Source organism: Giraffa tippelskirchi, chromosome 8 (assembly GCF_054371585.1).
Source record: "Giraffa tippelskirchi isolate mGirTip1 chromosome 8, T2T-mGirTip1v1.2.pri, whole genome shotgun sequence".
Classification (NCBI taxonomy): Eukaryota; Metazoa; Chordata; class Mammalia; order Artiodactyla; family Giraffidae; genus Giraffa; species Giraffa tippelskirchi.
Window position 1 is genome coordinate 326720 of NC_137282.1, and position 13350 is coordinate 340069.

Below are 13350 nucleotides of genomic sequence, written 5' to 3' on the forward strand. Positions count from 1 at the left end.
GTTCATTTATTAGGAGTTGGGAAACTTAACGCTTTGCACAAAATAGAGTCTTCCAAAAAGCCCCTCCTTGCATTTGGGAATCAGAGCAATTAGCAGAGAAATCAGGTTGCTCTGTTGGGCTTAAGGACATTTTCTAACAAAGTCTGGTGTGAATATGAAATTCTTAATCAACATTCCAAGAGCGTGGTCACATGGGGCAGTGTACCCAGGGTGCTGGAGGAGCTGCTTTGTTTGAGTGAAGTCCCCTCGTATTAACAGTGGGATATTTGCGGATTAAGTGCAGACAATACTTAGGCAGTAGGAAAAGTAATTTGTTAATGCTTTCCCTAGCAGCTCCTGACAGATTAGCTGGGATGTTATAAGGTTCCTTCACTGTAGCTGATAAAACTTCATGAAAGAAGCACATGAGTTTCTATATTATTGTTAATTTTGCTAGGGAAAGAATTTGGAAGCTCTGTTGCACTTCTTTTATGGGTTGTGAATCAACTAGTCTAGGCTTCCCTTGCTGGACATTGCTTCTGTTGGGAGGAAACATATTATTATAAGCAATCAATTAAAGGAAAACCATACAAAACAATTATTCCAGTTGCCTCCTGCATCTCTGGGAGGGTCTCCAAGTTCAGCATGTGAGTCTGACACAGTCTCCTTTCAAATGACTACCTCTGTGCTGGACGTGGGATGTATGAGATTGTGCATGTCTTGAAGACAGGAATCTGTTTCCTACAGCCTTCTTGCCCTCCTGTACACAAGGCCTGCTGGGTTTCAAAGCCAAATATTCTCAGGGATCATCTTTCCAGTGCAGGATTCTAGGTTGGGAAGCGCAGTGTGGGGTTTTGACCCATTGCTCCTTGGGGAGGACCTCGGAAGTTGTGAATACCCTCCCGTTTCTGGGTCGCTTCCTCTGAATGTGGGTTTGGCTTTACTGGCTCCACTCTTCCTCCCATCTGTGGTTCCTTCGTTCTATCTTTAGTTATGGAAAATCTTTTTCTGCTAGTCTTCAGGTCTTCTCTGTAAGAAGTTGTAATGTTTGTGTGTCTGTAGGAGGTCATGAACTCAGGATCTTCCTACTTTGTCATCTTGGTCAAAACTCCAGAGTTTTTCTAAAGTAAACTCAGTGAAAGTTTTATCCCTCACCCCATTCTTTATTTAATATTTTCTTTCCTCTAAGTTCAAATGAAACCCATCAGCTGAATTTCTCTAAGAAGAAAGTTGTTGCATTGGTAACAGTTGAACAACTGTTGGGTTGATGAAATCTCTGGGTGCCATGGGTAAAATAATGAATAATATATAACTATTCAAGGAATAATGTCACATTAATTTTTTAAAAAAAAGATAAATAACTTGCAGAGTCAAGGTTCATGTTTTTGAGCAGCCTACATGCTTTTGCTATTACTGGTTTAGTTGCAAATAGCTGAACATGGTAAAGACAGGAAAAAAGAAAAATGCCACTGTTAGTTCCTTTTGCTATAACATATTAGTTGAAACATTAACTTTTTATAGCCAAGGGATAGAAACCATGAATCCAATTCTGCTAGCTTCCAAGAAGACTAGATAAAAACCGTTCAATTAGAGGTGGCTTATTTATCTAATTCTCTTGGCAGAATTTGTTTTGGTGAAACAAATCACCTGTTGATAGGGGAGGAGCAGGAAGCCATTTAAGTGATTAAAATTTACTTTGGCTAATTTCCTCTTTAACCTATTTGTAAGCCTGCAAGAGCTGATAGTTGTAATGAATAGTTCTTATGGGAAACTTTAAGTTGACATTTGGATCTCATTAGACTTTGAAAATGGAGAGGGAAATGGCAATCCACTCCAGTATTCTTGCCTGGAGAATCCCAGGGATGGCAGAGCCTGGTGGGCTGCCGTCTATGGGGTCGCACAGAGTCGGACACGACTGAAGTGACTTAGCAGCAGCAGCAGCAGACTTTGAAAAAGTCTACCATCTTGTTATTTTTGAGCTCTTTCACTGGGATTACAGTTTTCATGGAGTTACATGCATGAGCTTTGAAGGTTTAGAGTTTGGAATTAGCACTGCCATCACCAGCTGTGTGAACCAGGACACTTCTTAAACTTTTTTAATTCAGTTTTTGCAGTTGTAAAATGATTGTTGCTGTGAATCGTTTTGCTAATTAAATAAGCTAATATAAAGTACTAAGGTTAAAAGTATAAAGTGCTTACTGGTGTTCACACTCATATTAACAAGTATAGCTCATTACTAATAGAAGCTCTGAAGTGGAAAAAGTTGACTGGATAAAGTGGGGGAGGTGCTAGAATAATTTCCTCTTTATAGTTAATTGCTGGAAATTTTAGCAAATGAGTAATAGATACCTGCTCTATTATCAAGAAAATACTAGATATAGACATCTTATCTTTTCAAGTTCTGGCACTAAATTACTTCTGTGTTATATGCACTATTCATTCAGAATTCTCATTTTAAAGGCTATCTTATCTTAGGAGTCAGTGTGTGCAGTACTTTTGGAATGAGAGCTCTTTAGTCCCAGTGAAGAACTAAAATCAGTTACTATGAATGTCAACTCAACTCTTCCTTTTGGTGTTTTACAGTATGTTATCATTTAAAGGTGAAAAAGATGTAAATTGGAAGAAGTGACTGCAGGACGTGGTGCATGTGTGAAAACGGGAAAGGAGACAGTAATGTGGTGTCTTGATGTGGAGCACATACACGTGGTATGAAGTTATATCCATCAGTGCTATTCTGTAGGCATGCCATTAACCTCAGTTTTGATCCTTTCTTGAGGCTGGAGAATATTCTGACAAGTAAGTCAACTTTTTGATGATCTATGCAGAGGAGAGAGTGGGGATTGTACAAACTGACTCATGTATGCATTTGAAATGTTTGTAGCGTGTATGTGAGGGGAAGAGGCTCCCCCAGGCGGCTCAGTGGTAAATAATCTGCCTGCAGTGCAGGAGATGCGGGTTCAATTCCTGGGTTGGGAAAACCCCCTGGAGGAGGAAACGGCAATCCACTCCCGTATTCTTGCCTGGGTAATAATCCCACGGACACAGGAGTCTAGTGGGCAATAGTCCGTGGGGTCGCAAAGGGTCGGACACGACTGAATGGCTGAGCATGCACACGTTGTGAGGGGAACAGTCTGGTTTGCCATCTCCAAACAGTTTGTTCAGTCTAACCTTAAAATTAATTTGCTTTCTGAACACACACCAATGTTTTTTCCACTAGGTATACTATTTAAAGCTAATCTAGACAGTATTTAAAAGTATTCAAGTATCCATACTGTAAATAATCTGTATGCAAACAGAAATAACAGGGAATCCTTATTTTTATTTATTCAGTACTCTGCTCTGAGTTTAAATGTAATCTCTTGTTTATAGTGGAAAGCTAAGGAATTCTTTCCTAGTCTAGAAGTGGTTTAGCCTACAGATAAAAATAGCCACGTGAAAAAAGAGTTTGGTACCTCTGCTCTCAGTTTTCAAATGTTTCTTAATTTCCTGACAATGTGCTGATTAGAATAACAAAAGCCTGTCTTAGAGAATGAGGAACGTCCAGATCAATAGTTGGTGCCTCAGGAGTTTAGCCTTCTGTATCTCTCCTGCTGTATAATTTCTCTTGACGCCACCAACGCGTGTTTTTAGCTGCCATTTCTGTCTTGATGACTAAGCTTGTCTTTATTAATCTTTCTTTATCCTAGTTCTCCTAGGGTTAGTGTCAAATATGGCTTCCTGAGAGGCAAAGCTTGGAGCTGGGAGAGAGATCAGCGGCTGCAGGGGCCAAGGGGAGGGAGGGCTGAGCAGACAGAGCAGAGGCTCTCAAGGGCAGTGAAACTACTCTGTGCTGCTGTAATGGTGGCTACATGTCATTGGACGTTTGTCCAGATCCCCAGAACGGACGGCCCCAAGAGTGAACCCTGATGTAAACCATGTTCGTCCCATGGAACAGATGTCCTACCTGGTGAGGTGTTGATAGAGGGGGAGGTGGTGCGTCTGTGGAGGAACAGGGTCTATGGAAACCTCTGTACCATCCCCTTCAACTTGCGGTGACCCTAAAACTGCTCTTTAAAAGTCTTTTTTAAAATGGTTAAATTGAACAATGGCCTTCTGAACACCCTCTGGTTGAGGAGGGACGGAGCAAGAGAAAGCACCAAGCCTTTCACTCTCGGTTTATTAAACTCGAACCAAGATAGCCTTCGAGAAGCCTCTGAGAAGCCATTCACTCTCGTGATCCACATTCCTACCTGGACCTATGGTTTGGGTCTCCAAACTACTCAAACAGATGTGTTTCCATTTGGGGAAGAGCCCATTATATCATTTTCTTTCTGGGAAAGAAAACCAGTTAGCACCTGCTAAATCTATATTGTCAAGGAGTTCACAAAGTGTAGATGTATACTGAAGGTTATTTTTGCCTTTTGTGCTTGTGTTAAATGTGTTCTACCGGAAGGTATTGTGAGGGTTGGAGAGAGGGAAAGAGAGATAGGGAGAGAAAGTGAGAGGGAAAGGGATTAGTTGGTGTCTGCACTTTTCATAAACAGCTGGGGCTATGAGCAGAAAGTCTTTAAATTTAACATCCCAGAATGGCATCTGGCACAGTGGGAACAACACCCCAGGGACCCAGCAAGCGGCAAACTAGGCGAGTTTGTTAGATTTCTCGTAGCTTTAACTTTAGACCTTAAGAGTAACGAGACTTGCTGTAGCATCTCAGGAAACATAGTAGGATTTCAGTCTGAGTGAAAAGCATGAAGATTGTAATTGAAGAAGCAGGATCTGGAGACAGACATACATCAGCTTGAAAGCAGTGGTTCTCAAAGTTTGGTCCCTGGACCTTAAGTGTAAATATCACCACCAACCTGTTAGGAAGGCTGATTCCTGGCTCTCAGCCCAGACCTCCTGAAGCAAAGGAGGACCCAGGAGCCTGGGGTTCAGCAAATCCTCCAGGTATTTCTGCTGCATACTAAAACTCAGTCAGACTAACTTTGGTCAGCGGGGCCGCTTTCCTTTATGAGCTACCTTAGTGAGGAGGTGGCCCTCATCCACCTGCCCCACAACTGATTGCTCCAGGTTTGTGAACGACTGAATGTGTAGACAGCAGATTCAGAAAGTGATGACAGAGCCTAGAAGGGCTTTGCCGTTCCATTTCATTCTTTTCAGACCTGAACTGACCCCTCAGTTGGGCTCCTCTTTCTCCTCAAGTCTTTGCTACCTCATCTCCATGAACCTTGGCAGATGCCGTCAATGGTTACTTCACAGTGGAAACGAGCTGCCCCAACTGGTAGCTACTCCCCACAATGGTTATTTAAATTAAAATTAAATAAAATAAAAGATTTAGTTCCTCAGTCACACCAGGCATATTTCTACTGCTCGGTAGCCACACGTGTGCTTAAAAATACAGATACAGGACAGCTTCATCTCCCTGATACTAACTTGCAAACTGACAAGCAGTGTTGACCAATTTCTGTGGTACAAACACTCCCACCACTTTCAGTTTCAAGCTACCAGCAAAATATCACTAAACATAGATACCAAAAGAAATACCCACAGTCACCTCATGAAGGCCAGCATGAATCGGTTCCAGGTCACCACCGGTTTTATGGGAGGAATACTGTCCTGATGACAGGAAGTATTGATTCTGTTCTTCACATCTGAATTTCATTTTACAACAAGACTGATTCCTAGAACACAAAGTTAGTAACATACTGAAAGTGTTTGATAATTTGATCATCTTAACTCTATTTTAAGTAGAAGGTGAGAACATCCAATATGCAATTTAACTTAAGAACTTTTTTTATTAGTGGGAAAACTGCTCAGAGTATCTTGGGACCAGCCGTATGAACTGAGTTAAACCATGCAAGATGTTAAGATGCCTGCGTTCGAATCTGAATTTTATATTAAATCAACAGTGGTGCTCCATTGATTATTTCTATTAAGTGGGGGTGTTCTAGTCATTTCTGGTTGTGGACTGTAAGCTGCTAGGAATTACTTGCTTCCTGATTGAAAATGGAATTGACGTCTTTGATTTTTGAGGTTATGAATGGCCTGCAAATATTCTGTCAGAGGTAAGCAATGTACTTAACTTTAAATATTTGCCATCTTTAAAGTGCTTACAAATCCTTTTTGAAAGATGGAGAATTATTTTTTAATTAGAAGCTAAACAAACCCCAACTGTTATACTAGTTTTAAGATATCATACAGAAGTAAATTTTAAACTATGGATTTCACACCTCAAATTCTTAGAAATGAGAAAACTAAATGGTTTTTGTGCTATTTCCTCTCTTGAAGAGAAAAATCCATAACTCTGAATGCCTTTGTTACTAAAACTGTTTGTTAATTGTGATAGTCATAATTGGATGAGAATTATCAGCTAAACTGATAACCTTGTTGAGCTCATATATGTCTGCAGAAAGCTTACACACATTTGTGTCTAACTGGGTCATTTTCAGACCTTGGGAGTCTGCCATTCCAGTGCTGGCCCAGCTAAAGCTAGGTGGCCTTGAATGACAGCTGCTAAAAATTCAATCAATAGGTGGTGTTCAAATGTCACAGAGAGTAGTGCAAAGTGGGAGCAGGTTGAGACTGCATGCAGGGTTTGATTCTAGGTAGTCAGAGTTTAAATTTGACTTAGAAAAGAAACAAGTCAGCATCTTTAATCCGCAAACATTATACACCATGCAGTCAGTAGACTTAGCAAAGGTCAAGCAATCAATACAGTTGGCATTAGTAGACAGAGGTTATGAGAGATGGTTTTATTCCTTGAGATTGTTTTTTACATTTCAGCACACAAACAGGCAGGCAAACTGTTAGGTGCAGTAAAAGAAGAACTTGTATGACAGTGAATTGAGTAGATCATTGGTCAGAGGGCTAAATTAAGAGATTCAAAGGACTTGGGAAGTAACAGGTGGAGATCCTAAATTGCTTCTACATGTGTCTCTGTTAAGGGTTTAATATTTTGAATATGTGCTCACCCTTTTGGGGAAAAGTGGGCTGCCCGGTATATCATCAACTCAGCAAGAAGGAAATACCAGGATAAGTATATTATGGTTTATCATGTTGTTACTATAATCTTGACAAACTAGAAGGAAAAAAGTAAAAAAGAAACAGTACATTTTATGCTCATTCTTGCAAATTTATTAATACTTGGACTATATAGCAGGAGAAAGATTAGTTAAATATTAGATTCTCCTATTAAATCCTGTTTATCAATTTGCAAACTGAGGGAAGAGGGGGTTCTTGTATGTTCCATCTGCAGATTATTTTTAGTGAAGTAACAGTACATTCATGGAAAGAGAAGGAGGAATAAGAGACTGAGAAGGAAGGAAATAATGACTTGGGTAAAGCCTAGTCATTTGAGAACAAACTAGTCATTATATGAATATATTCAAGAAAGAGAATTCAGCATGATCATTCAGAAACCCAAAGCAAAGAAAATAACAATTCCCTTGGTTCTTTCTTTCAAGTAAAATAGTTTCCAGAGAGTACATGTGTTTTAATTTTCACCCAAAAAGATTACAATTACAATTGATCAAGAAATTAACTTGTGACACCCCCTCATTTTTAAATCTTATTTTCTCACGTTTCTAAAAATTAAAGCAAAATATAAATGAATATATATATGTATATATTTTGACCAAATATTTTGACACAGTAGGAGATGAAATTAGGCACATTTTCCTGCTTTTTCTTAAACTCTAGACTGTTCTCTACTAAAGTTTGGACCAGGTAGTAATAAGGAATTGATAGCAATAAGTGGCAATTCATGCCAGGTCCAAAGGTTCTGAGATGATCTTTTCAGTGATCTAAGGTGCTCCAGATGTCACAAGGAAAAAAGCTGTCCTTAAGATTTAAGCATTTCCTCATTACTGAATCTCACCAGGGCAATCTAGAGAGCACTGTTTGCAGATACCCTGTCCAGAATAAAGTAGCAGAATCCAGCCACGGGCCTAATTCTTGAACCCATCCTTGTACCCACACCCTTCTTCTTGAGATAGCATCTCCTCTCAAAGAAAAAACAGTCTTGTTCCCCTGAATCTACACTTGCTTCATGAATTGTTTTGGCGAGTAACATGCAAGAGCAGTGACGGCCATTTCTGAAGCTGGGTCTGAGAAGGCATTGTGTTTTCCATTTGTCCGCTTGCTGAGAACACTGCCATGGGAACATCCCTGGCCTGGCCTGCTGGGTGATGAGAGACACGGACACCTGACCTCAGGCAGTACCAGCAGAGCCATCCAAGTGACCCCACATGAGAGCAGTGAATGATTAATGCTATTGATACATGCCTCTGATGGTTCTTTCCTTTTCTTTTTCTTTTTAAATGGTAGTATATTTGATTCACAGTGTGTGTTAGTTTCAGGTGTACTGCAAAGTGATTCTGTCACACATATACATGTATCTACTCTTTTTCAGATTCTTTCCCCATTTAGGTTATAGGAGAATGTTGAGCAGAGTTCCCTGTGATACGCAGTAGATCGCTGTTGCTCATCTATTTGGCATATAGTAGTATGTATCTATTAACTCCAAACTCTTATTTCTCCCTTCCCCTTCCCCCCTAGTAACCCTAAGTTTGTTTTCCTATGTCTCTGAGTCTATTTCCGTTTCGCACTGATGCTTCGTGGTGGCTTCCCAGCAATATTACAGCAATAGACGACGGATGCAGGGTAGCAGTTTCCAGACTGACTGAAGAAGTGGAGTTCTGATTAATTCTTCATGGAACTCTTGATGCTTTATGGAAACAAACAAGAAGTCCTTGAGGTGACAAGCTTGCTTAGCCTGAGCACCTCCCTTGAGGCATTCATCTACTGAGTTGATTTGACCTGGGAGCAAAGGTTTCAGCTCTCTGCTTGGTAGCAGCAGTATGCAAATATAGCTATGTCTTTCAGGACCTGACAGATAGGTGTCTAGAAGTTTTCAAGTTAACACTCACGCAGGGCATCCTTGCATCAGCATCCTCAAAATTCCAGCAAAGAGCTTACTCACCTTAGAGATTAAACGTGGCTTAATAATGGCCACTGTCTTGCTTGAATTTGCCATCACATTTCCCTATAGAATATATTTTGGCAATGTAAACACAGACTTAAAATTTTTTTTGTTTTGTTTTTGCCAAGCCATTTCTGGTATATTGAGCGAATCAGTGTGCTATCCTTTCCATTGTTTTCAGGTTTTATTTTCCTTCTACTTTCCTTTACTAGAGAAAACAATGGAATTTTGTGGAAGCTGCAGAAGTTTTGAATCTGCGAACAGCCTTTTATCTCTGAAGAGAAGGGGGGCCTGATAGGAAGTAGGGGCTACTTCTGATTCATTCAGAGGAGTTTTCCCTCTGGATCCTATTGTTTGCCCAGTGACTGGAGTCTCTGCAGCTCTTCAGAGCCCACTGTGAGATGACTTGCTTCAGCTGCCCAGCTCTTTTCAAATATTTTCCAAGGACAAACACCGTCCCTCAGCTGCAATGATTGTCTTGTCTGGGGATTGTCTTCTGATTAATTTAGCTTCCTTACTGCTTCAGTGGATTCCAAATTTGTCATGGTTAAAAAAAAAAAAAATCTCCTGGGAGGTTGCATAAGAGAAGTTCTGCTGAGCAACCTTTAGAACGTGGCAGAGAGCTGAAAGGCAAGGGGAAAAATGGAAAGAATGCCAGCTAACTTCCGGATGCACGCTCACCGATCAGGCATAATTTCAGGAACTTTGCAGAAATTTCGGTGATCATGGCTCTGCACGGAGGTGCCTCCTCCATCCCTTCCAACTCTCGAAAGCATGCAACAAGCGCCCGCAGGCAGCAGGGGGCGGCAGCGCCGCGGCCATAAGCCACAGTCTCTACTCCAGCTGCTGGGACCAGTCCACGCCAGCTGTTCTTCAAGTCAGCAGGTTCTGAACTGGCCGCAAGGCTGTCGTTTCCCAAGATTTTTGTCTTCATTGTCTGTTCTTCTTACACCATATGCAGTCGAGTCCATCTGCCTGGATTAGAACCCTGGCCGCCCCACATTCTGGCTTTGTCATCTCTTTGTGCCTCCATCAGAGAAATGGGAACAGAATAACTCCGCAGAGCTTGTGAGGAGGATTGAATTAACCTATTGAATACATTTAGAACAGTGCCTGGCACCTAGTAAGTACTTGATGAATACTAGCTGCTAGAGGACAGTCCTTTGCCCTTCACCTTCCAAACCCCCAAGTCTGATGCAAAGATAAATTCATCTGGCCTTAGGTTCTGCAAGCTGGCTTCTCCTTCTTTAAAACTCATCTCAAAAACACAATCTCACCTCTGGCATTTCTGCCAAAAATGCTCATGCTAAATCTAATAATGAGAAAGCATCAGACAAAACCAACTTGAGCAATATTCTACTAAATAACTAGACTATGCACTTCAAAAATTGCAAGGTCAGGAAAGACAGAGAAATCAAGTTAGACTGCAGGAAACGTGAGCTGGGAAGTTCTTTTGCTGTAAAGTACACATTGGGACAGTTGGTGAAATTTGAGTAAGATTTGAGATAAGATAGTATTAGAATAGTGTTAATTTTCTAATTTTGCTAATTGTAGGCTCTAGAAGAGACCCTTTGGATTTCACAAACACACATTCTAGTATTTAAGAGTAAAGGGGACATATTCTCTGCAAGTTACACTTAAATTGTTTAAAAAAATGTGTATCTGATATAAACTATTACTGTGCTAACTTAGAAAAACCCCTCATGACCACCGCTTAGATGACTGTGTATGACTTTCTATACCTTTAAAGGATGAGTGCTCTTATGAGGACTTATCATTGGTGTTTCTGGATACCATAGAAATAATTTGTACTTTCTGGAGTGTGTCCATCCTAATAGAACAAAATATAAATTGCTTATTTACTAAAAAAATAAAAATGAGTATCTGTTTATAAACATATTCATCATATATATGAGAGAACATATTTTGATATAATAATGACAACACACTGGTAATAGCAAACACCCTATTCCAACAACACAAGAGAAGACTCAACACGTGGACATCACCAGATGGTCAACACTGAAATCAGATTGATTATATTCTTTGCAGTCAAAGTTGGAGAAGCTCTATACAGTCAGCAAAAACAAGACCAGGAGCAGACTGTGGCTCAGATCATGAACTGCTTATTGCCAAATTCAGACTTAAATTGAAGAAAGTAGGGAAAACCACTAGTCCATTCAGGTATGACCTAGATCAAACCCCTTATGAGTATACAGTGGAAGTGACAAATAGATTTAAGGGACTAGACCTGATAGACAGAGTGCCTGATGAACTATGGACAGAGGTTCGTGACATTGTACAGGAGACAGGGATCAAGAAAATCCCCATGGAAAGGAAATGCAAAAAAGCAAAATGGCTGTCTGAGAAGGCCTTACAGATAGCTGGGAAGAGAAGAGAAGCGAAAAGCAAAGGACAAAAGAAAAGATATTCTCATCTGAATGCAGAGTTCCAAAGAATAGCAAGGAGAGATAAGAAAGCCTTCCTCAGCGATCAGTGCAAACAAATGGAGGAAAACAACAGATTGGGAAAGACTAGAGATCTCTTCAAGAAAATTAGAGATACCAAAGGAACATTTCATGCAAAGATGGGCTTGATAAAGGACAGAAATGGTATGGACCTAACAGAAGCAGAAGATATTAAGAAGAGGTGGCAAGAATACACAGAAGAACTGTACAAAAAAGATCTTCATGACCCAGATAATCACGATGGTGTGATCACTCAGCTAGAACCAGACATCCTGGAATGTGAAGTCAAGTGGGCCTTAGAAAGCATCACTATGAACAAAGCCAGTGGAGGTGATGGAATTCCAGTTGAGCTATTTCAAATCCTCAAAGGTGATGCTGTGAAAGTGCTGCACTTGATATGCCAGCAAATTTGGAAAACTCAGCAGTGGCCACAGGACTGGAAAAGGTCAGTTTTTGTTCCAATCCCAAAGAAAGGCAATGCCAAAGAATGCTCAAACTACCGCACAATTGCACTCATCTCACATGCTAGTAAAGTAATGCTCAAAATTCTCCAAGCCAGGCTTCAGCAATACGTGAACCGTGAACTTCCAGATGTTCAAGCTGGTTTTAGAAAAGGCAGAGGAACCAGAGACCAAATTGCCAATATCCGCTGGATCATCGAAAAAGCAAGAGAGTTCCAGAAAAACATCTATTTCTGCTTTATTGACTATGCCAAAGCCTTTGACTGTGTGGATCACAATAAACTGTGGAAAATTCTGAAAGAGATGGGAATACCAGACTATCTGACCTGTCTCTTGAGAAACCTGTATGCAGGTCAGGAAGCAACAGTTAGAACTGGACATGGAACAACAGACTGGTTCCAAATAGGAAAAGGAGTACGTCAAGGCTGTATATTGTATGGATGTGAGAGATGGACGGTGAAGAAAGCTGAGTGCCGAAGAATTCATGCTTTTGAACTGTGGTGTTGGAGAAGACTCTTGAGAGTCCCTTGGACTAGAAGGAGATCCAATCAATCCATCCTAAAAGAGATCAATCCTGGGTGTTCATTGGAAGGTCTGATGTTGAAGCTGAAACTCCAATACTTTGGCCACCTCATGTGAAGGGTTGACTCATTGGAAAAGACCCTAATGCTGGGTAGGATTGGGGGCGGAAGGAGAAGGGGACAACAGAGGACGAGATGGTTGGATAGCATCATCGACTCGATGGACATGGGTTTGGGTAGACTCCAGGAGTTGGTGATGGACAGGGAGGCCTGGTGTGCTGCAATTCATGGGGTCTCAAAGAGTCGGACATGACTGAGCGACTGAACTGAACATTTGTTGTTCAATTGCTCAGTTGTGTCCAACTCTTTGCAACCCCATGGACTGCAGCAGGCCAGGCTTCCCTGTCCATCACCAACTCCCAGAGCTTGCTCAAACTCATGTTCATCGAGTCGGTGATGCCATCCAACCATCTTATCCTCTGTTGTCCCCTTCTCCTCCTGCCTTCAATCTTTCCCAGCCTCGGGGTCTTTTTCAGTGAGTCAGTTCTTCCCATCAAGTGCCCAAAGTATTGGACTCTGTCTAGGTCTTTTATTCAAGGGAATTCCACTGTATGTGCTCAAGGCTAAATGTTTTGTATTAAAAGAAATATTTGTTACAACAAAGTCCCTGGATGCAAACCGTGATTTCATCTGGTGTGCAACTGAACCAACAGCAATCTCATCTGAAATTGGAGGCAGAACTGGCCGTGAGAGCATTAAGGAGAAACTCTGTGTATGTGGTGTATTTCCTCCTCATTTCCTTTTTTATGGATATTGTTGGGATTTTGTTAAGGTCTGGTTTGTCTGTATGCTACGGGTTCATGTTGGAATGTAATATCGTAAAGATGCACCTCTTCCTTTGCTTGTGATCTCCATGTTAATTTACTCTCATTAGAGGGTGTGTATTGTGGTCATTACTTCAC

General features: G+C 40.9%; 1 protein-coding gene across 1 annotated transcript in view; it reads right to left on the reverse strand.

The window, feature by feature from the left end:
• LOC145518599 (uncharacterized) overlaps positions 1 to 13350 on the reverse strand; it is a 106417-nt gene that overhangs the window by 90312 nt on the left and 2755 nt on the right. Inside the window, exon 2 of the mRNA XM_081523413.1 lies at positions 5513 to 5639. Within this exon, the coding sequence (XP_081379539.1) occupies positions 5513 to 5639 (127 nt within the window). The remainder of the gene's footprint in view (positions 1 to 5512; positions 5640 to 13350) is intronic.